Raw genomic sequence first — 23,085 nt, 5'->3', positions numbered from 1 at the left:
AAATTCCATAAATGTCACATGATGCAGCAAAATTATAGTAAAAACAAAAAAATCTGTACCATCTAGTAATGGAGCTCCAGGCAAGTGGTTATCAGTAACTGGTAGGGAGGGTGCTCTGAACACATGCTCTGGGATGGATCGATCCATGGCGCAGGAGAATAATAGAAAGTGCATCAGGCCATCAGTGTGTGTTTTTACTCACATGATTTTACCTGCCCTGCAGATATGTGCCTGTAATACATTTTTCCCCATTTGTTCCAGTTACTGATCAGATTGATAATCCACTACAGTAGCTTGCTTCCCCAGTTTTTATTTTTTATGACTTATTTCAATCTGCCCCTCATGCTGTGTAGAGGCGCGCTCGAGTCTTACCTTTCTCCTGCAGCTCCGCTCGGGCCAAAGAACGGAGCTGCCGACGTCATTTCCGGCTTTCGTCTGCTTCACAAAACCTGGAAGTGACCTCGGGATTTGAACAACAATGCTCCCGCCCATAGAATCACAGTGATTTTACAGGCGGAAGCTACTCGGCGTTGTGTATTGCGCCACAAGGCGGGTTAAAAGCTTGCAAATGAGGCGCCATGTCTGCAATCTCGTGATTGCATAGATGTGGCACTTCCCATAGTGCACTGCGTCCAGCGCCACAGTGCACTATGTTAAATGATTTTTTTTCTTAAAGGGGCCGTTTTTAATTTTTTTTGTGACTACAGGGGGAGGGGGCGGCGCCTGGGTGCCCCTATGGACGGGCCGCCACTGGGACTTATTGTACAAACCATGTGATGCAAACTAAAATGTGGGAAGAGGCCCATTTGGGAGAGTTGGCCTCATGTTGGTTCTGAGACAGTGACATCAATGTTAGGGTTCCTACATTCATCTTCACAGCCCTGAAAGCAGGATGAGGTTAAAGGACTGAGTCAGGCTTGTTCATATATAGGCCTACAGAATTTCACCATCCTTTTATACAGAGCAAACAAAGGAATGGGATAGGGCTGTGCCATTCTACGCTATTGGCTTTTTACTCTTCAAATGAGCAAACTGGTGACTATTTCTCTTTAAATAAGCCTGCATACAGTATATTTGCACTAATCAATTATATATGACCTAATGTTATAATTAAATTCTTGGAAAATAGCCTGCTTTTTGTTAGCTATCTGTGGTGGTTTTCTCAAGGTAAGATCTGAGACTGGGGTTCCTTGAACACTTTCTGCTCTGGCAAAATGAGCAAGCAGTTTATGCAATCATTAAACAATCATTTGAAGACTGGATTAATGCCTAAACCGCCAACCACTCTCTTGTACTTGTGACCAGGCCTGCCCTTTGATGACATTTACTTATCAAATATCTTTCAGTTAATAAGCTACCAGACAGGTAAATGAACTAGTAGAGTGTTGAGCAGTGTTCTCTGAAAAGAGAATAATCTAATATGAGCTCATTGCAAATATATGACACTTCCAGGCAGAAATTGATTTGGCAAGTCAATTCATTGCTTGACAGATTTTTAGCTTGAATTGTTCTGTTTTTAGCATAGTTTTCCAGGACATTTGGATTTTTTTTCAGCTAAATATTTAATATAATTTTTTTTTTTTTTTTTTTTATAAATGTATATATTGCAGGTTTGGTGACACATCTTTGCAAGAAAGTATTAACCAAGAGAATGTTGAACATTTGGAAGAGTATTATAGGCTGTGTACAGATAAAACCTCCCCTGACTGTAAGTATGAAAGGAAGCATTTAATCCAGTTACACTGGTTCACAAGAAATACATGTCTTTTTGTCTAAAGCAACCAGTCAGATCTTCTCTTTCATTTTTTTTCTCCTATTCCTTAAAGACCTCCCCACCATTACTGAGCATTTTCCTTTATATAAATATATCTGGCTGGGTGTGAAAGCCTGTTTTTTTGTTTTTGTTTTCTATGTTTCCACCGTATCAAAACCTGGTTGGTGATTTCCATATCCCTTGGTAACAGAAAAAATATAATTTCTCCTAAAGTGGGATTTTAAACAGTAGCAACACCACCAAAGTTATATAAAACCAATGTTTATTGAAACATATTTAAAATATGGTCACTCACACAGGTGATGATCTATAAAACCACATAGAACAAGAGAAAATTGCATTGTCATTGCAGACATTTAAAAGTGCATAAATATACATATATTGTCCAATTTCTCTCCGAAAAAAGTATTCTGCACCCGACGCATTTCAGGTCCACGCCTTTTGTCAGGGGTATTTATACAGGAGAATATACGTTCAACAACTTGTGTAATATGTAAAGAAAACAAAAATGTGATACAGACACACAATAGAACATAATGAATAAGCACCCCTCCCATATTCGAGGGCACCTACCACATAAGGTGAATGGTACAATGCTCAGGCATGCAAATTTTTGAGACTGGAAAATTCCAACAGGGAACCAAGCATAGAAAGTGAACCAAGGAGCCAATGTAATTGGTCACACTGGACCGCTGCTACCGCACTCAGATGACCAAATGAGAAACAGACAAAAACAACAGAATTTGGAACTGCAGATCCAGGAGGTGGCAAGGAATCAATTGGTTATGGAATCCATGTGAAATTTAAAGCGGGGTTCTACCCTAAATTGGAACTTCCACTCATTGTAACCCCCCCTCTGGTGTCACAGTTGGCACCTTTCAGGGGGGAGGGGGGTACAGATACCTGTCTAAGACAGGTATTTGCACCCACTTCAGGGCATAGACTCCCATTGGAGTCTATGCTACTTCCTGTCCCGGTGCGCTGTCTGCTGGGACAAACACGGGTCCCAGAGACAGTGCGGACCATTCCCATTGCGCGGCATGACTCGCGCATGCGCAGTAGGGAACTGGGAAGGGAAGCCGCAATGCTTCACTTCCTGATTCCCTCACCGAGAGCTGAGCGATCGATCGGCCTCGGCTGTTGACATCGCTGGACCCTGGGAAAGGTGAGTGTCCATTTATTAAAAGTCAGCAGCTGTAGTATTTATAGCTGCTGGCTTTTAATAATTTGTTTTTCCAGTGGACTCCCTCTTTAAAGCAGTTTATTGCTGATAAAACATGTAACCAATACACAGTACAAAATGGGAAAAATCGTCAGAATGGCCAAACTCACTGTGATAGTGCCAGCAATGGAGCTAAAGATGGTCGAGAAATGGTTGTTCCGCTTCCGTGAGGGCTTTGGACAGAGGGGACTGCAGACCAAAAATGGGAAACCTGAAAACACTTTCCAACAGCTGGGAGCAGTGGCCATAACCAAAGCTGGGCTACATCAGGGAGGGGAAAGGGTGAGCACAGATCCAGGAAGCACGATCACTGTATGACCAGAGTGGAAGGTGGCAGAGCCCCTGCAACCACAGGTGAAACCAGAGATGGATGCTGAGGGGCAGCAGGAACGAAGTCGGGCTGCAAGGTGTCCAGACACCACAGGACTCCTTCCCAGTCACGTCACATGCTCTGACCGCAGGCAGACATTGGCAAAGCCTGATGGGTCAAATGGATCAGAGCAGGGGATGTGATGAGTATCACAGCAGGTGCCGGAGCTTGAGCTGTATAAGATTACATGTTTTTGGGTTTAACCCCTTCCTTAGATAACACGCATGTGTTTCAAAATTGTCAAAATTAATTCAAGAGATGATAAAATAAATTCATGAAAATCTTTGTCGTCCCTGTGGGATTGGGATAGAAAGAATTTGATAGATTTCATCCCCTGCTGGTGCTGAATGGAACTATACAGTGCTTCAGTATCCACTGAAACCAGCTGGGCATTATCATAATGGTATATGGAGGCCCTCCAAGTTCTGCAGTAGATGTAACGTATTCCTAACATATGAGGGAAGGTTCATCGCTAAAGGTCGTAGTTTTTCGCCAATGAACCTACTCAAATTTTCAGTTATACCTCCCCGGCCAGAAACTATTGGTCCGCCCGGGGGGGGGGGGGGGGTTCTTTCTATCTTTATGGACATTCAGTAAGCTATAAAAAGTTGGGATTCTAGGGTGGCTAGTCTGTATATAGTCCCACGTCTGATTGTTTATGATATTGTTTAAATATGCATTATCTACCAATAGGTAGAATTTTTTTATCACATTTTTCAATTGCCAATCTCGATATGGGCATATACCAATCTTTGTTTTGGAGAATTTGCATGCACGTGGTTTTATACTGACTATTATTCATGACTATAACATTGCCCCCCTTTATCAGATGGTTTGATAGTGAGCTGGTGTTGGTTTGTCAGGGTATTTAATGCTTCTTTTTCGATTTGTGATTGTGATTATTTTAGGATGAGGTTTGTTTTAATCTCTTGTGACGTCATGTCAAGGAATGCCCCCAAATTGGGGTTAAGACCAAGAGACGGGTATTTGTCTGATTTATTTTTTAGGGTAGAGCTACCTGCAATCTTATTAGTATGTGTGGTCCCTTGTTCATTCAATAGAGCCTCAATATCAACCTGATCTATCAGGTGCTTGTTTTCCTGTTCCTCTAATTGAGAGATTAGGTCACCCAGGACCTTCTTTTCCCGTGCTGTTGGTTGGCTTGATTGGGTACGTTTAGCATCTAAACTTTGAAGGATCAATTTTCTCGCAAATAATTGCAAATCCTTTATGATTTCTAATGTGGCCAAGTCCGAGTCTGGACAAAAGGTTAGTCCTTTACTTGAAGTTGAGTCTCATCAACAGACAATCTATAATCTGACAAATTGATGACACTCAATAGTGTTGTCAAGTGTTATTGATTCTCCAAAAGACCACCCATGGCCATTTCCTTAGATGGTTCCTTAGAGTTTGATGAGTTGGTTTTAGAAATTGTGCTAGAAGTGTGTTTGCCTTGCCCAGAGGTGCCACTATGAGCATTACCTGACTTTTGTGTCTAATCAGATCCTGCCACCAATGAAGTATACTGTGTGGATACCATAGATTCCGTAAAGTGTTTTTTTTTTTTTTGATTTTGGGCTCCTGTTCCCAGGGAGCATCACTTGGTTTCTGAGTTGCCTTGTATTCCTGTCACATCTGTGAGCATGAAAAGGATAGGGAATTGGGAGATGAGTTAGAACCTTTACCACTATTATATGTCCTAAAGTTATTGTTTTTCCTTTGCTGTTGTATCTGTGTATTTTTTTGCTGCCAACAAAAGGCTTTGCCCTCCCGAAATGCCGTTTTATCCCTCCAAAACTTTCTTTCTTTAGTTGTTATCTCTCTAAGTACTTGATGTACATGTGCGTGAAAGCCTGGGACACTCAGGCCAAGCACATGAACTGGCTTTGCAGGCAACAAATGGGGAGTTTTCTTATAAATATCTACTCTCAGGGGCAGTGAAATAGCTTTTAACATACAGTCTTGTTTTCCATCTAGTCACAGTTTTACATGGCTTTGAATAAACTTTTGTTTGCAGATTGTCTGATTTGGAATCCGCACATAACGTTTATCTATTTCTTTGATATCTGTGACAAAGGCTTTTAAAATTTAGATAAAATATCTAAAAGTGTTGGTCTAAAATGCTTTTTCTAGTAGAGAAACATTTTTTATATTTCATTAATGCCTATGTAAGTTCTAAAGGTTTTTTCGTAAGTGGCTCTTCGCAGTGAGAAGATGCAAACTTCTGAAGAACCAAAATGTTTCCTTTAAATGGATATCTCACCACAAATCCTTTTGCACTGGGTTGCAAATGAAAGATTGTACAAGATAAAAAAACAAAGCAGTGATTTATACAAATAGCAGCAGGAGCTTTTCCATTCACAGACATTTTCTAACAATTTAGAGCTGCTGCCCTTGCAGAAAGACAATGACTTTGTAAAACCTTGTTAGAAAAGTTTTTTTTTTTGTATTTTTCGTATTTCCTCTATATGCTGCAAGTTTAATACAATCAAATCATCTGCTTAAAATTAATAAAGAAAACTCATGTATCCCTGTCTGTATCTTTATCATAGCTTCAGTATGTGGGACACACTGCTATGCATGTGATGGATCAAACCACACAAACCTTTTAAAGCTCACAACAGTAAACCTCATATGTACAACCTTAAAAATAGTTCTTATTGGCCATAGTAACTCAATTCTTTTTTTTTTTTTTTTGTATTTCCAGTGCATTATGGTAGGGAAGTGTGAATCAGATTGGTTGCAGTGGGTTAAAAGAAATGTCGTTCTGGCATTTTTACTTTTAGGGCCAATGTAATGTGAATGGTAGTTGCAGTAAGAGGGACAAAAAGCCATGTTCAGACAACTGTGATGCAGCCTTGATGGCTAACTTTATACAGTATATCAGAACCCTGGCAGCCTAGAAAGACAAGTTGTTCAATACATACAACATAAACTATACTTTCCTTGCAAGGGAATTGATTTTTTTTTTTTCATTGCACTATAAAATAAAACTAAATGTCAGGATTTTGCACATCTTATGTGATGGTTGTAAGAAGGGACATGGCAGGAAACTGGGATGGGAGTTGATAAACCATCTCTGTCTGTGCACCATAGAATCAGTCTGTGGAGTTTATTTCACATTAACGGAATGTCATCTCCAATTTGAACGTTAAGTTCATATGACCAAACAAATTGCCCATCTGGTTAGTACTCTTTCATTGTTGATTTGAAGCGTACAGGTAAGGTTTACACTTGGAAATTATAATAATTAAATGGGTATAACACAGTACATTTTATGATGTATGCAGGCTACATTATAAATGTTAAAAGTTTTAAAGGGGAATAGCAGGTCCATATTTGTTGCATTTGTCATCATAATGCTGCATATAAAACAGCAGTATAGCTCTAGCTAATTTGTAAAAACAAAATGGCACCCATTAGTTTGTGATTTATTTTCTGCCTAGAAATGTGTATGTGTTATAAATTTGTTTTAAAAAATGGCAATTTTACACTTACACAGGGATAACCACACTTTTATTTATTTTTTCTCTTTTTTTTGTGTAGCTTTGGTACATCTTGATTTAGTTTGTTTGTACAAAAGTGTTATATGTTTGCTTTTTTTCTTAGGTCCACAGTTATTCCATGATCAAAGTGACCTAAAAGAACTCCTAGAAAATCTTCACCAAAACACTCATGCCAAAAAAAGAAAGAATGTAGAAATCATGTGGCTGGCAGCTACTGTAAGTCTTATATGTCTATATGTCATCACGTAGCTTTATGCTTAAGTGTTAGGGAGAATATTAAGCATTTTAAGTGTGGTGTTACAAAGTATATTTTTTATATACCTGTGCTACACATGGGGCCTGCAAGGACATGGGCAGGAATGGAATTTGTGCTTTGCAGCTTAAGAAAGTGCACCAAAGAAGGGCTGGTAGGTCCTTTTAGTCTTCCATGTGATACAAAGGCTTGTGTAAATACATATTTTGTAATGCATTAAAGCACATATGTCACGCACAAGGCCCGGGGGCTGAATCAGGCCCGTCAAGCCATTTCATGTGGCCCTCACATCTTCCCTGCAGCTTGTCTCAGCAGTCGGCAGCAGAGAGGAGGACACAACTCCTCTGCCAGATCCTGCAGCCATGCGGAGGCTCGTCTTGGCCCCTCCCCTTCTCAGAAGTCAGCAGCAGAGAGGATGGCAGTATTCCTCCTACAGATCCAGCACCTCTCTGTGCAGCCGTAGCACCCCCTTGTCTCTACCTCCCCTAATCTCAACATTCAGCAGACTCCAGCAGCTGACTCCAGCCACCCCCCGGTACTCCCCCAGACTCTGTACTTTCTGCTTGCCAGCTTTGCAGTTTGCAGTAGCACAAGGTAAGGGGAGTGCAATGTGATGTAAGGGAGGGTGGGGGACTCTTGACTTCTGATGGTGGGGGGCTATTAACATGTGATGTGTGTGTGGGGGGGGGGGGGGGGTTGCTCTGGAAATCTAGTTCTACAGATACAACTGGCCCTTTGAAGGCAAACATAATTCTGATATGGACCATTATGAAATCGAGTTTGACACACCTGCATTAAAGGGTACCAGCCTATGTCTGCAACTAGTGAACCTTAATTAAGGCTAAAAACTGTACATGCAATGGTACAGAGGGCAATTGAATTTTTGCACTTCATGTTCAAGATGGTTACATCACATATTCCTATTTGGAAGTCACAACTATGAGTTGTCTCACTGGCAACGAAGAATGAAGAAGAAGGGAAGGGGGGGTAGGCAAGCTTCTGCTGTATGATTGATGCATTCAGGCAAGGTAGAGGATACTAAAAGGTAGTGCAGTAGCATCGGGGTACTTACAACTTCATACCTGTCAACAGTTGTTGCATTCTTTGAGTGGCCAAGCATTTGCTGACCTCTAGACCATTTAACCAGTTCCCGACCAGCGCACGCCGATGTACATCGGCAGAATGGCATGGGCAGGCATATTGGCGTACAGGTACGTCCAATCTTCAATGCCGCCCTGCCATCGCGAGCGCGCCGCTGGTCGGGACCCCCGTGAGTCCGGTCGCGGATCTCGCGGTCTCGATCACTGCGGGCATACCCGCGATCGTCTCACAGGGCGGCTGAACGGAGAAACGCCATTGTAAATAGCATTTCTCCATTCTGCCTAGCAACTAGTGACACTGATCTCTGCTCCATGTGATTGGAGCAAAGATCAGTGTTCACTAAATGAAAGTCCAGCCCCCCACAGTTAGTAACACACCCCTAGGAACACTTAACCCCTTCACTGCCAGTGTCATTTACACAGGAATCACTGCATTTATATAGCAGTTATTGCTGTATAAATGACAGTGGTCCCAAAAATGTGTCAAAAATCGCTGATCGCCGCCATTACTAGTAAAAAAAAAATTATTAATAAAAATGCCATAAAACTATCCCCTATTTTGTAAATGCTATAACTTTTGCGCAAAACAATCAATAATCGCTTATTGCAATTTTTTTTACCAAAAATATGTAGAAGAATACGTATCGGCCTAATCTGAGGGAATTTTTTTATATATATATATATATATATATATATATATATATATATATATATTTTTTTTTTTTTTTGGGGGGGATATTTATTATAACAAAAAGTAAAAAAGAATGAGTTTTTTTCAAAATTGTCACTCTATTTTTGTTTATAGCGCAAAAAAAAAAAACCGCAGGGGTGATCAAATACCACTAAAAGAAAGCTCTATTTGTGGGAAAAAAAGGACGTAAATTTTGTTTGGGAGCCACGCCGCACGACCACGCAATTGTCAGTTAAAATGACACAGTGCCGAATCGCAAAAAAGTGGTCTGGTCTTTGACCAGCAAAATGGTCCGGTCTGTAAGTGGTTAATCTAGTTATGTTAATTTGAAAAACAAGTGAAACCTTATTATTACAGTAGGTGCCGCCGATATTGTGTTTCCAGCGCGATACTGCCGGCGACAGGCTTCTCTAACCAGCGCGATCCCGTTGCTGGCTGCAATAGGAAAATGTAATTTTCCTATAGTAGCGAGAGCGAGAGAGCGGCGACAATGTCGCCTCACTCATGAAGCCTGCATGCCTTCTCGGGGGCATACCAGGCCCTTAGGTCCGGTAGGGATTTTAATAGGAATCCCCTACGCCAAATAAAACGGTGTGGGGTCCCCCCAAAATCATACCAAAATCCATACCAGACCCCTATCTGAGCACGCAGCCCAGCCGGCCAGGAAAGGGGGTGGGGACAAGCGAGCGCCCTCCCCCTCCTGAGCCGTACCAGGCTGCGTGCCCTCAACATGGGGGGGTGCCTTGGGGAAGGGGGGCTGCGAGGCTCCCCCCACCCCAAAGCACCTTGTCCCCATGTTGATGAGGACAAGGGCCTCTCCCCGACAACCCTGGCCTTTGGTTGTCGGGGTCTGCGGGCGGGGGGCTTATCGGAATCTGGGAGCCCCCTTAAATAAGGGGACCCCTGAATAGCGGCCCCCCACCCTATGTGAATGAGTATGGGGTACAATGTACCCCTACCCATTCACCCGTGGAAAAAAATGTAAAAAAAAAAAAACACAACACACAAGGGTTAAAATAGTTTATTGCACAGCTCCGGGAGTCTTCCGTCTTCGGGGGTCTTCTCGCAGCACTCCTCCGATATCTTCTGCTAGCTCTTTTACTAGCGGAGGAGCCCTCTTCTTCCGACTTCGGGGGGTCTTGTCCCCCTCTTCGGTTCTTCATGCCTGGCCACCGCTTCTTCTTCCAGCTCTTTTACTAGTGGTGGCCCGGTCTTCTGTCGCCGTCGCCGCTGCCACCGCCGCTGCCGCCACCGGCTTCCGTTCTTCTTCTTCTTCTGGAGATGTTGACTCGATGCTCTCTCCGGCAGCAATGCCAGGGATGTGGTGCGCAGCGACTTATATAGGGACAAGGGGCGGGGTCACCGGTTGATGTCACATGGTGACCCCGCCCCCTTACGATGTCACAGTCACAGCATCCTCCATCCCTGGCATTGCGGCCGGAGAGAGAGCGTCGAGTCAACATCTCCAGAAGAAGAACGGAAAGCGGTGGTGGCGGCGGCGACGGCGACAGAAGACCGGGCCACCGCTAGTAAAAGAGCTGGGGTTGTCGGGAAGAGGCCCTTGTCCTCATCAACATGGGGACAAGGTGCTTTGGGGTGGGGGGGCCGCGCGGCCCCCCTTCCCCAAGGCACCCCCCATGTTGAGGGCACGCGGCCTGGTACGGCTCAGGAGGGGGGGGGGGGCGCTCGCTCGTCCCCACCCCCTTTCCTGGCTGGCCGGGCTGCATGCTCGGATAAGGGTCTGGTATGGATTTTGGGGGGGACCCCACACCATTTTTTCGGCGTAGGGGATTCCCCTTTAAATCCTTACCGGACCTAAAGGCCTGCTATGCCTCCCAAGGGGGGACCCATTTTGTTTTTATTTTTATTTGGCGTGGAGTTCTCCCTTAGAATTCATACCAAACACAGTGCCTGGTATTGGCGGGAATCCAATTCGGATCCCCGCACCAGTGTCAACCCGGCCAGCGATGCTTATCGGGAAAGGAAAAAAAAACATTTTCCCTTTCCCGATGGCTCCCGCGACGGAGCTCGTAGGGTGTCAATCTCGCCGATTGGCACAATATCGCAGTCACCTACTGTATCTATACCTGAATTTTTTTTGTTGTAAAGCTTCTGTAATCCACTGGACAGCAGCAGTCAAGCAAGTCAGCTCTGAGCCAACCAGGGATCTCTTGATTTTTCATAGTTCTAAAGCCTTGTACACGCGATAATTATATTGGGCAAATGACCATCAGTTTTTTGTTTTTTTTTTACAAACTAGTCTCATATCAAAAACCAATAGGTTACTAAAGTTGCAAAAACTCTCATATGACAGATACAACTTCGGAAGTGATGTAATGTATTGTAATGTATTCTTTTCATTTCCGAGCATGCGTGTTCTTGGTCACACAATTTTTTTTCATATAAATACTATACTTATTACACAAAAATCGCCCATTCTTGTTTGTCTCTTCGGATATATTCACATGAACTGTGGTGATCAGCGCTTGAAAGCTGTGTACTAATGATCATATTGTTGGACAATCGCTCCTAAAGCTGTGTTTTTTGGCCGATTTTCTCAACATATACATGTATCTGTAGTGTTCACTTGCTTCTCACCAAAGCTCTAAGTGTAATTTCCCTCTTCCTGCTTCCTTCCTCTGTTATCAGCATGAGTCACTTCTGAGACATTTTCCTGACACATGAGATAAATTTGTGTCAGGAGGGGGGGGGGGGGGTTCGACAGCTCAGAATGTTTATTCACAACACAGTTCTTCTGTTGGGGGGGGGGTGTGTTCCTTTCCTCCATTCAACTGTTACACTGTAACTGCAGCCGCTCTGCCCCCTCCTCTATGCTCCTGACAGGTGTAGAAAGATTTTTTAACACAATTTGCCCTTTTAAAGGGGTGTAGAGATGCAAAGACAGCAGATAAACAAGTAAAACTTATGTAGAATGATTTGTTTTATCTCTGCATATCATCTGAGGCTGTTCACCTTAACAATCTAACACTGAACATACTTACAAGAGGGGGTAGCAGAGGCAGGATATCATCTGTGTGCTGCTGCCCTTTCATTGTTCAGTTATAGGCAGGGGAGTTAGAGATTTCTAAGCAATTTTTTTCTTAATAGCTACTCATTGGATGGGCTATTTCTTCTTACATATATATTAAGTTTACTTTTAGTCTCAACCTCATGATCACCCTCCATAATTCAAATCACTTTGTAGCACCCTCTACTTAAGCAGGTGCTAGAAGTTAGGATCTTTGTAGTACAGGCAAATTTAGGCAGGCCTAGCTGGAAGTGTTTTGATCTGTGTGGCCTGGAAGTGGCTCAGAGTAGTAGCTGTGACTCATAGACAGCATCACTCCACTGTTACCTTCCTTTTGCTTCTAGAGGATTCTAGAAGAAGAGGAAGGGAAGAAAGGTGGAGCTGTCTTGGGTATATCAGGGAGCCCTGACCAATCCCCAACTAGGATTGGCAGGGCTCAGGCCTTCTTGGAAAATCCAGGGTCAGCCCAGCTGGGGAGGAGCTGTCAGATGGATGAACTGAGGATGGAGTATTTGGCTTTGAGGGAGCTCTCCAGTCAGGGGGAGGGGGGGTGTCCTTGGGCTTGGGCTCAGGTGCAGGAAAAAGCCCTTCAAGAACTTGTAAAAGATAAGAGCAGGAGGCACAGAAAGGAGTCAGAAAGGACAGCAGGAGCTAGTACTGCCAGGCAAGTCTTCAGGAGGGAACCACCGGTTGCAGCCAGAAGGGCTGGTGAGTGACGTGGGCAGTCAGGGGGACTGGAGAGGCATGCTAGAGAGGACTGAGAAGAAACAGTCAGAGCTGGGTGTGGAGCCAGTGAGGATTGCAATGTCACAGGCGGTGTAGTCAGGCAGCTGCAGCCAGGAGGGCTGGCAGGGCCTGAAGAGGACTGGGAGCATTAGTCCACCTAGGACAGCTAGCTCTAAAAACTTCCTATTTCTATTTTTTTGCTACATTAAAGGGACCTGCTGGGGCCTGGCTGAGTCAGTGTCAGGCCTAAACATGTGCTCGCTGTGCCTGAGAAGTAAGAGATGTGCTGGAGAGAGAGTAACAGTCTGCAAGCAAGAGTTGTGCTGGAGGAGACTGGAGTAGCAAAGTGTATATTACTTTCCCAATTGATTGCTATACAATCCTACAATTGTTTGTTCACTGGGCATCCCATAAATTTCCTTGTCCATCCAAGTTCTATTCCCTCAATAAAACAACAAAACAAACATCTGGACTGTTCATTGTCTTTAAGGTGATTGGGAAGAGAATGCTGGGCTGGGCAGGGTAACAGGTGGGCCACATCACTTAGCAGCCCTTACGGGGGTACCGCAACAACATCTAATGTCTAGTAAATAAAACAAAGATCAATTGCAAACGCACACCAATGTTGTTTTGTTTACTAAAATTATCTTTTCTGGGTCATTATGAGTGACCTTTGTATACTGAAAAGATACCAGAAGTAAAATGCACTTAATTGTAAGCACAGTAAATGCTGTGCTCAGGTAGTCCTTAAACTGTCATGGAAATTGAGATTTGTTTAATATGTTCTGGCACTCAGGCATAAAATTTTGTTAATTGCAGTTAGATTTGTTGCCACATTAAGGAATGCTGAAATGATTCTAATTGCAATTTTCAAGAATGGACTATAAAACAATTCCTTATAAATTGACTGCAGTGACCACTGTAATGACCTGGAAACATGGTTTTACATAAATAATTCACAAAAATATTAACATAGCATACATAATGAAGGCCATTTGAAAAAAAAAATCTTGAAAATGATCAGTTAAATGCAACGAACAAGCACTACTGTTACATTAGTATTTCTGTATTATCCTTTGTACTAGTCAGTCTGTTTAATACATATATAATTTATGTTAAAATAATTTTTTTCACAGTGTTAATAGCCAAGCACAGACAGGTAATTTTTGGATGCATGTGATTATGTAATGTAGCACTAACCCCCGAAGGAGCTGCGGGTTAGATTTTGGACTTACCGTTACCTTCTATCTTCCTCGTTGCATGTCTAGGGGTGTCCGTGGTAATGGCCCAGTAACTTGATAGACCGACAACAGATCCACCTGAATGGATTTTATTTTAAAACTTAGACAATGAACAGTCTCTTAGATTGGGATCAGAGGGTTGGAAAGGAATTCAGGTACTCTTAGCCCCTGTACACACGGTCGGAGATTTCCACAACCAAATCCATCTGATTTTTCCCGTCGGATTTTGTCCATCGGATCTTGTCTGAAACTGTTGCATACACACGGTCGGACAAAGTTGGCGAAAAAATCCGATCTTTCAGAACGTGATGACGTAATTTCGTTACGATGGGACTACATTCAGGCTAGTAGCCAATAGCTTTGATGTAGGAATTTGATCTGAGCATGCGTGGCACTTGGTGCAATCAAAATTCTCTATGTCCGATCAGCCCAGTTGGTCGGGAAATATTTCCAACATGTTGGAAAATTGGGTCAGACGGATATTCCGACGGAATCAGTCCGATGCATACCACACACAGTCGGATTATCCGACGACACGGTACGATAGGACACATTCCGACGGATTCTCCGACCGTGTGTACAAAGGCTTAGTGTCAAAGTCAAATTGTTGAAGAACTTGCTTACTTTGACTGCATCCAGAGAATAGTCATTCGCAACTGGATGTTCATTCAAGTTGGACAGTCCCTCTCTCACAAGGCCCAGCAGCCAACAAGGTGCTTATTCAGGAACAAGTCTCTGCCACAGATGCTGTTGTAGAATGTACAAGATAATGTCTCTGCCACAGACGTTGTTGTAAAACACGTAAGGAAACTTAAGCTTGAAAACACTTGTAGGATACTTGAATCTTTCAGCCAGCTTGGTGATATCCACAAGACCGGATTCTCTCAGGTACTTCAGCCTTTCCAGGCTCTTACTAAGAAACCAACCCATACGTGGTCTTCTTCTGAAGAATCCTCCCCTGGAATGCTAGAAGTCACTGGGTCTCTCCCGAACCGGCACCCAACCACCTCAAAATCCTTCTTTAGTTTCCTAGCCTCGGGCTAGCCAACCCTGAGAAATCAAAATCGGGTGGATCCACACCCCAGACCATAGCCTTCCTGGAGGCTGGTCAGGAGGACCAAGACCATGAAGTCAGTGCATCATTCTGGACCAGAACCCCCGAACCACGTGACGTCCGCATCTTAAATACCCTCTCCCAGAAAGCACAGAGAGAGCGCCACTCCCACTGGGCGGGCTCCGAGAGAGAGAGTAACTTAAGCACCTAACAAGGCCATAGTTCCATGCCTACCAGAAGAGACAGTGCCCCCTGTGGCCAGGCTGAACATTTCACAGTCCATTCAGACTGATGCTGAAGTCTAATTTAGATAATTCTACCCAAACCAAACTGCAGTTTGGGCAATTTTAACTTTGAAAAAACCGCATAGCGCGTGCTCTTCAGGAGTCGCCGCTACAGTAAGAAAACTGGTAACTGTTAAAGTGGAACTCCATTCAAAGTTCCAGTCAGTTCACTGCCTCCTCTTATATATGTAGGAAAATAAAGAGGCTTGGAAGTTTGGGCCAAAAACAATGGAAAATGGGGAGGGAAATGGGGAGTAGGATCAATCTAATTGAAGGGTCGGGTAATGGGGGAATGGTATGAGATGGATGGGGGAGGTCTAGGGGAAGGGAAGGGACAGACGAAGAGAGTCAAGACCTTGGTTCAAGAATTTGAAGGGAGTGAAGGGGCAGGGAAGGAAGGAGGGGTAGTAAGGGGTTGAGGTGGGGTAGAGGACGGGGCAGGCCAAGGAAAGTTTTTAGGTAAGTCAGTGACTCAGAATTAAAATCGAAGTTCGCTTTCTTCTAAATTCCAGCTTCCGTAAATATATCAATACACCATTACTATACCTTTGTTACAGAAAAAAGAAAAAAGCTTTCCCTGTATTCTAAGGGAGGCATTACCTTAACCTCCAGTGTCTTCCTGGTATGTGTCCTTTGGGACCTGAAAACCATTAGAAGGAAGTACTTTAGCTGCTGATCTCATTAACACACACACTGCATCTGTCATTCCCTTCCAGGGGATTGCTTCCACTTACCTATGTACTTAAATGCAGTCATTATCAGTGAGCACCATTCTCACTGAGTACATACCCAGTGCTTTCCTCTGCTGATCGATTGTTTTATACCTTACCTTCTTATTGCATAGATCGCTCATTTGGAAAAGTGTGCAGTAGCTGAGTGATCACATTATGTCTATGTGGAGCAGAGCTGTAGCACTGGAAACAGGACAAGTGTGTCCCTGGAAATCTGTAAAGCTCACCATACACTATATATATAATATATATATATCTCTGATGTACAATCTCCTTTAGGTCGACCATTAACTATGAAATGCAACAGCATGCCTGGTTGCATACAGAGCAATTTGATAGGCAGGAGTAGCACTACATTTATATCCTCTGTGCGGTGCAGCTATTGTTGAATGGAAGGTAGAAAGGGGAGTTTCCAAAATGCAGGAACACAGGTTTTATACGCCTTAAATGGAATATGGTTATGATGGAGGAGAAAAAGGTTGGATTCTTTTAGGATGGGGCGGTCCATGAATATTTGGACAAGTGTGTGGACTTTTGTCCAGAAAATCTGGAAGGCAATACAATATGTATTATTTCTTGTGCTGAGCTGCATCTCAAGATTGTCTCCAGTACAGATGGATAGATGGACTGTAGCAAATAGGGGGTAAGATACCACCAGGTAACATTTTTTTTAATCCAGATCTATGGTGCCTGTTGATTGCAGAGGATAAGAAAGAGTAGTTTATTTTGAGTTGTAAGAGATAAAAGTATTTGAGATCCACTTCCCATTGATCTAAAATGGAACTGAAAGCACTAATTTGTATGTGAGGGGAAGTGTATGTCCTATCAGTCTTTTAGATTGATATTTAATGGTCGTATGGAGTCAGAGATTGCCTTTCCATAAAGAATCTGAGAAAATGGGACAGTGGAAGGATTCATAAGGGGCCCAATAGCAAGAAGGATGGGGCTCATAACACTTATTCTGTGGCCACTACCGTCTAAATAGTTTAATTTTGAATAGAATGGGAATGTTACAACCTCTAGTCATACTACATTAGTAAGTGAAGTGGTCTCTTGTAAAATCAAATCTATTTATTACTGGAACCTACAGTATATAGCGCCATCAATTTACACAGTGCTTTACATATTTATTACACAGTCACATGAGTCCCTACTCTCAAGGAGCTTACAATCAAAGGTCACTGACTCATATGCATACCTACACTAGGGCCCATTTAGACAGGAGCCAATTAACCCATCAGCAAGTCAGACAGTGCCGTGGTTGTGATTCAAACCAATGACCCTAGTGCTGCTAGGAGTGCTGACCACTTTGCCACTGTGCTGCCCAATCTAGTGGCGTTTTACCTATTATGGTATTGCAGTTACTGGTGCCAGTAGGAAACTCCATAGAGTCACTTCTCCGGTGTTCCCTGCACAATTTGCTTCTGACTGCATAACCTAACCAAATATTAGGTTTCCACTTGGGTGCTACAGGTAAATGTACAAATGAAAGCACCTTAATACATTTTACAGATACTAAAGAAAGAAAAAAAATAATAATAATCAAATGCTGATGATACCCCTGTTAAGGATAGAGCTTCCAGGGAGATGAACAATAAATGAAATTGCTAATTCAAAGTTTAAAAAGTTTAAAGCACAGACTTACTACTTTACAACTAATCAATTATTAAAATGTAATTATTTTTAATGACTTCATGCTAATATACTCCCGCCTAAGATTGTTACTTTTTTTTAATTAGTATCTTTTTACTGTTAAATCCACAGTGCTTCTGTAATAAAACAGATGCCCTGCCATACATGCCATACCTAGTTAATACTGTACCACTTGCCTCTGGCAGGTGAAAGGCTAAAGCTGTCCTAATACTCAAAATTGGATTTCTTAGATATTGAAAATCTCCTTTTGAGAAACTTTCCTGTTAAGAAATGCTAGGCATTATTTATGTCTGATAATTCTCTCTTTAATAAATGAAAGTATAACTATTACCTCCCAATAAAAAAAAAAAAAGAATAGTGTGCTGCAGCACTTCATTATAAGTGTATCTGCATTAACAGTTTTCCCTTGATCCCGTTAAAAAGTTCCCAAAAACCTGTTGAACCTGCCAGTCATGGGCGACCTATCCAATAAGGGTGCACAGGCTCCACCCTCTCCATCAACACCACCCCTCTATGAGTAATGTATAGATTCATGCCTAGCATGAATCTATCCATGGCTGCTGCCGCCACCCACTATTCATGCATCTGGCCCCTTTCAGGATGCCGGGCGCATGAATTACAGCGGCAGGGGTGTTTTTTTTAACCTCCTGATTAGCTCTAATAGGCTCCAAAATAGGGTGGACTCGCCTGGGTGGGCTCCGAACACTAAATGGCATCTCCGCCAATCAGGAAGCGTGGGCCTGATACCCATATCCCGATTGTCTGAAAGGTCAGGCGATCCTAGGAGGAGGAGGAGGGGGATGCACGGTGTAAGTGACAGACTGGGGGGGGATGGTTGGTGGTTTGCCCCCCCCCCCCCCCAAGAAAAAAAAACACTGGCCGCCACTGGTGCCAGTAAAGTCCACCTAATACATCTTCCTGTGATTGTATGTTAACCACAGTGCACTCACTGCTCCTAGATTCAGAATAGCATTGCTACTCTCATGTAGGTTGTGTCTGCTTGCACTACAGTGGAATGAAACAAATGCTGCAAGAACTGTCAGCTTTGTCACTACTGATTTAAAAAACTATAGCTTGTCAATCGGTGTGTGGCAATTAGGCCTGTCAACTGTTTTCTGTATTGACAGCACTGTTAAACCTGTTATAACCAAAAAATGTTTTAGCCCAAGTTAATCTTTATCTTCTCCTGGTAGAAATGCATAACTGAGTAATATTGCTGTGCGTGTATGCATAACTCAATGTTATTGCAGGTTTACAGTTATAACCATGCTAGCTCCTGGTTTGTTTTGTATCTGTGGTCCTGCAGCTGCTGTTGGGACTGCAAGTTTTGGGATACACTGCCCACGACATATTTGCAATTCACTATAGGTCACCTAAAAATTATTCTGGATTTTTCCAATTTTTATCCTTACTGCACAGAAAATTTGGGTTTCTATGGGAGTCAACTTTTTCTTTTTTACAAATTTATGCATCAAACAAAATAACATACATTTTGCAGAAATGTGGAATTATTTTATTCTTGGGCATTATGCTATGATTTATACTTTTTTTGTTATGAAATCTGCTGCTTGTATGGTATAATTGTTTTTTTCTATTATATTTGTTAGGTGTAAAAGTTGGTTCACAACTATTATTGCATGGATTTTTGCTCCTTGTAATATGGCTAGATGGGGTTGGTGTTTACAATGGGTTACTGTAAGGTGTCTATTGAGGTGTCTATGAGGAAAAGGATCTGCACGAAAGCAATACATAAAAATTTAACCTTAAAATGATCATATGATAAAACTATGAATTCTTGCTAAAGAGGACCTAAACTGTAAAAGCTGTGTTTGAAAATACTAAGCAGAGGGCAAAGGACTACTCACCAGTATGGCCTGTGGTCTCCCTGTAGCAGCTTTTTCGGCCATTTTTGACTTACAATGTCTTCTGTGTGGGAGTGGCCATCTTGGTTGAGGAGCAGAGCACTCCTGTCAGAGGTGAAAACTACTGATTTGATGACTGCTGGGTTGAATGATCAAGAAACAACAGAAGAACTGAAAAAAAAAACAGTTTCATGAAAGAAGCAGAAGAATGTTGATGTTTGTACTGCTGCTTGCTCCCCAGAACGAAGAACAGTGAGCAGCACAGTAATGACAACGGCAAATCTCTTTAGACTAGCAATCAGAGGGACAGTGCATTACATGATCTCACACTGCAGATATACATGTATAAAGCTTTAGGAAAAAAAAGGGGATTGCTATTGGTCAGGTGAAATTCAAAGCAAAGATACTGCTTAGGCAAAATTAATATTTCTAAATGTTCCCTATAAAATAGCAAATCATTTCTTTTTGTGTTAAGGCCCACTTTAAATAATGGCTTTATAAATTCAGGGTTATTTAATAAACTGGAATAGGCTAAAAATGTGCTTATTCTTCTTTCAAGTTGCATTTCTATAGTAAAGACTTGACTATGGTAAAACATTTGCAAACTCTACCTTACCACTACTACTCCCTTTATTTGTTATACCCGATGGTAAATAATGCAAGACATCTTTTTTTATTTAAAATTGGCCCTACTGGCCATTTATTAACAAATAATCATAAAACAGATTTTGTTTACAAAAATAATGATCTCACAGATAAGCACTAAACCAATTGCTTGATTCAGCTTGCCTTCATTTTTTTCCAGTTGTTTTAATCAAAAATGTCTGAAAGAGATCGTATGTAGGCCTCATTATTAGATGTGAGATGAACTTAAATATCAGATTTTTCAGGAAATTTAAAAAAAGGGTCTATCTTGCCAATAAATGAATTTCCTGTAGTTCACCACAGGTTTGTTAATCAGGCCCTCTGTGTTGCTCATAGTAACTAATGATTCTTTAATTCCTGCACTAGACAAATAGCAGATGGGATAGGATTGGTTGCAATTGGGCAATTAATTTACTTTTCATTATAGTTTCCTTTGATAAGTCACATCCAGATTTAATTCATCAGCATTTATTGAAAATGTGTATCATGTGTTCAAACAAATAATTTTCCTCTAAAATAGATGGCCTATGGACTGTATTTGCCAAGTATTTTGGTAAACTGACAATTCTGGGTCTTGCGCATTGCCAGTTGTTTTTAGCAAGTACATTAATCCCAGCATTGTATACATGTCCCTTTAGTAGTGTCTGCAACTTGATCAACTGCCAAATCAGTCATTTCTTATGGAGCTACAACACTATTTTTTGCCTAACTGAGTTTCAGTCTGCTGATTCAAAAAGTCTATAGTGCCTGGAGGAATTATTCTCAACTGTCTTGTCATGAGTCTTGAATAAATCACTGTGGCCTCTCTCTTTGCAAAAGGACATTTTGTCAGACAGTGAAGTACATTGTTAAATTTTTACACAACATTAAACATCTCTTCATCTGTAAGAAAAAAAAAAAAAGAAGATATACAGTATATAGATAAATATATAATTTAAAAGGGTGACTAATGAAGGAGAAGACAAATATACAAGAGATAACGAAGATACAATAATTATTAATGCAAAAAATTAAAAACGTTTTCAACAAAATTATTTCATTAATTAAATAATTATGGAAAGTGGTTTTCTGAAAATAAAATGCTGCTTGGCTGTGAGCATTTCATAGACATTTTAAAAGATACATATAGACTATTGATGCAATGTGAATTTTCCATTGCATGTTTTACAGAACGTTAGTTTTCGCAGCGCAGGAGGCCATGTCATGGGACATTTATATAAAACTAAAACAACCCTGTGGCCTGTTCCTGTTAAGGAGACTGTAGCAATAATCCTTCCTGCTACCCAGACCCTACCTGCCCTTCATACATTACCCATAACTTAACCCCCGGTGAGCTTGTCTACACAAGGGTGACATGACTTTGCCCCTTTGCAGGATCCTGAGGATCACAGAACTTATGAGAAGTCACTCCTGCACAGCTCTAAGGCTCCGTTCACATCTGCACATCCAGGAAAATGTTGAGAAGCATGGGTTTCCATGCGCGTTCACACAAAAAAAACATGCATCATGCTTGTGGTGCCATTATTTGTTTTTGGCACCCCAAAGCAAAAACACATTTGATGTGTGCAAAAACACACAAAAATGCAGTAAAACATCAAAATTTGTGGGATGCCCTATGTGTGTAAAAATAAACAAACATACAAAAAATGTGCATTTCAAATATTCTAGGTGTGAATGAGGCTTAAAGCAATTTCTTGTAAGATTTTGAATCCCCGAGTTTTTTAGCCACCTGTAAGAAGACTTTGTGGTGTAATCCTTACCTACAGGGAGCAGATAGAATATGGTAATATGGGTGCGTATATATTTAATATTTTTTTTATAACTCAATGGTTCTATTTTGGGTTGGGGGGAGGGGGGGGATAGGCTACAAAAGAAGCAGAACTTTCACGTTGCAGGGTCTGCTTTAACATAGTTTCCAACCCTAAAACCAGTCTAATTTAAAAAGGAAAAAAAGCAGTACTCCAAATAGTGGAACATTATGTAACGTTCAGTTGTATATAAAAGGTGAAAAAGTGTCTATGTGCAAAATAGAATTCAGTCTTAATAATGAAACACAAAAAATGAAAAACAGTCAAAGTTTGAAACAATACAATGAAGGAATAATCCATGCAGAGTGAAAGTAAAGGGATTCGCCACCAGTAGCACCCTCACACTCATCTGGTAAGGCTTCTTACCAGATGTCCAGAACCATAAATTCTAATAGTCAAACAGACAGCAGCAAGTTTATGCAGGAGGGTAACCGTCATATGGATCACAGATTGTATAGGGGAGACTCACAATGATAAAAAAAGGAAAACTCCCACAGTGAAGCCCATCATGATATAAAAATATTTTTTTTAAAAGATGGCTACAATTACCTTCATACAAAACATAAAAGGCATTTGTTTTGTATAACAAAAGAGCAGCAGGCTGTCATCTTCAAAAACTACCGTTGGTGAGCGATCGGGCATGCGTGATGTCGTCACTGGTGGGCCACTCCCTGATGCATTTTGTCATTAAAAAGACGTCTTCATCCCTAACCTGTCATATCATATTAAATTGATCTCTGTAGAAGTATACAGCCAAACTATTTTCCAGGAAGGCTACTAGGTACACTCCATTACCCTGGTGCTGAAAACAGGATATCCATTGATCCACACATTTAAGTATATGTAGCCAAAACATTTTAGCAAGCCTTACCTGTATATATATATATATATATATATTGTAGACATGTCACTGGAGAAGTGATCGAGGGGGTGTACATCTCACCTAGGTTGCTACACAGTGTGAGATGGTAAATCCAGGATGGATCAGTTTCTCAGCAGCGATATGCTGCTGAGTTGTTATTTAATTTTGCCGGGCCTGGGTTTATATGGAATGGCAGGTAGGTTTGGTAGAGGGACCTGTCATTCCACATCCCCCGATCCAGTTCTGGGTTTGGGATCAGGTGAGCTTGGATCCTA

General features: G+C 41.8%; 1 protein-coding gene across 8 annotated transcripts in view; it reads left to right on the top strand.

The window, feature by feature from the left end:
* Positions 1–23,085, top strand: part of INPP4B (inositol polyphosphate-4-phosphatase type II B) — an 851,608-nt gene that overhangs the window by 786,667 nt on the left and 41,856 nt on the right. For all 8 annotated transcript variants that reach the window (XM_077476952.1, XM_077476955.1, XM_077476953.1 and 5 more), the window contains 2 exons: positions 1,611–1,708; positions 6,976–7,088. In XM_077476952.1, coding sequence (XP_077333078.1) covers positions 1,611–1,708; positions 6,976–7,088 — 211 coding nt within the window. The remainder of the gene's footprint in view (positions 1–1,610; positions 1,709–6,975; positions 7,089–23,085) is intronic.

Source organism: Lithobates pipiens, unplaced genomic scaffold (genome assembly GCF_037356315.1).
Source record: "Lithobates pipiens isolate NorthernLeopardFrog02 unplaced genomic scaffold, aLitPip1_a1.2 Scaffold_13, whole genome shotgun sequence".
Taxonomy (NCBI): Eukaryota; Metazoa; Chordata; class Amphibia; order Anura; family Ranidae; genus Lithobates; species Lithobates pipiens.
The sequence above is the reverse complement of the archived record's forward strand: the minus strand, read 5'-3'. Positions and strand labels throughout refer to the sequence as shown.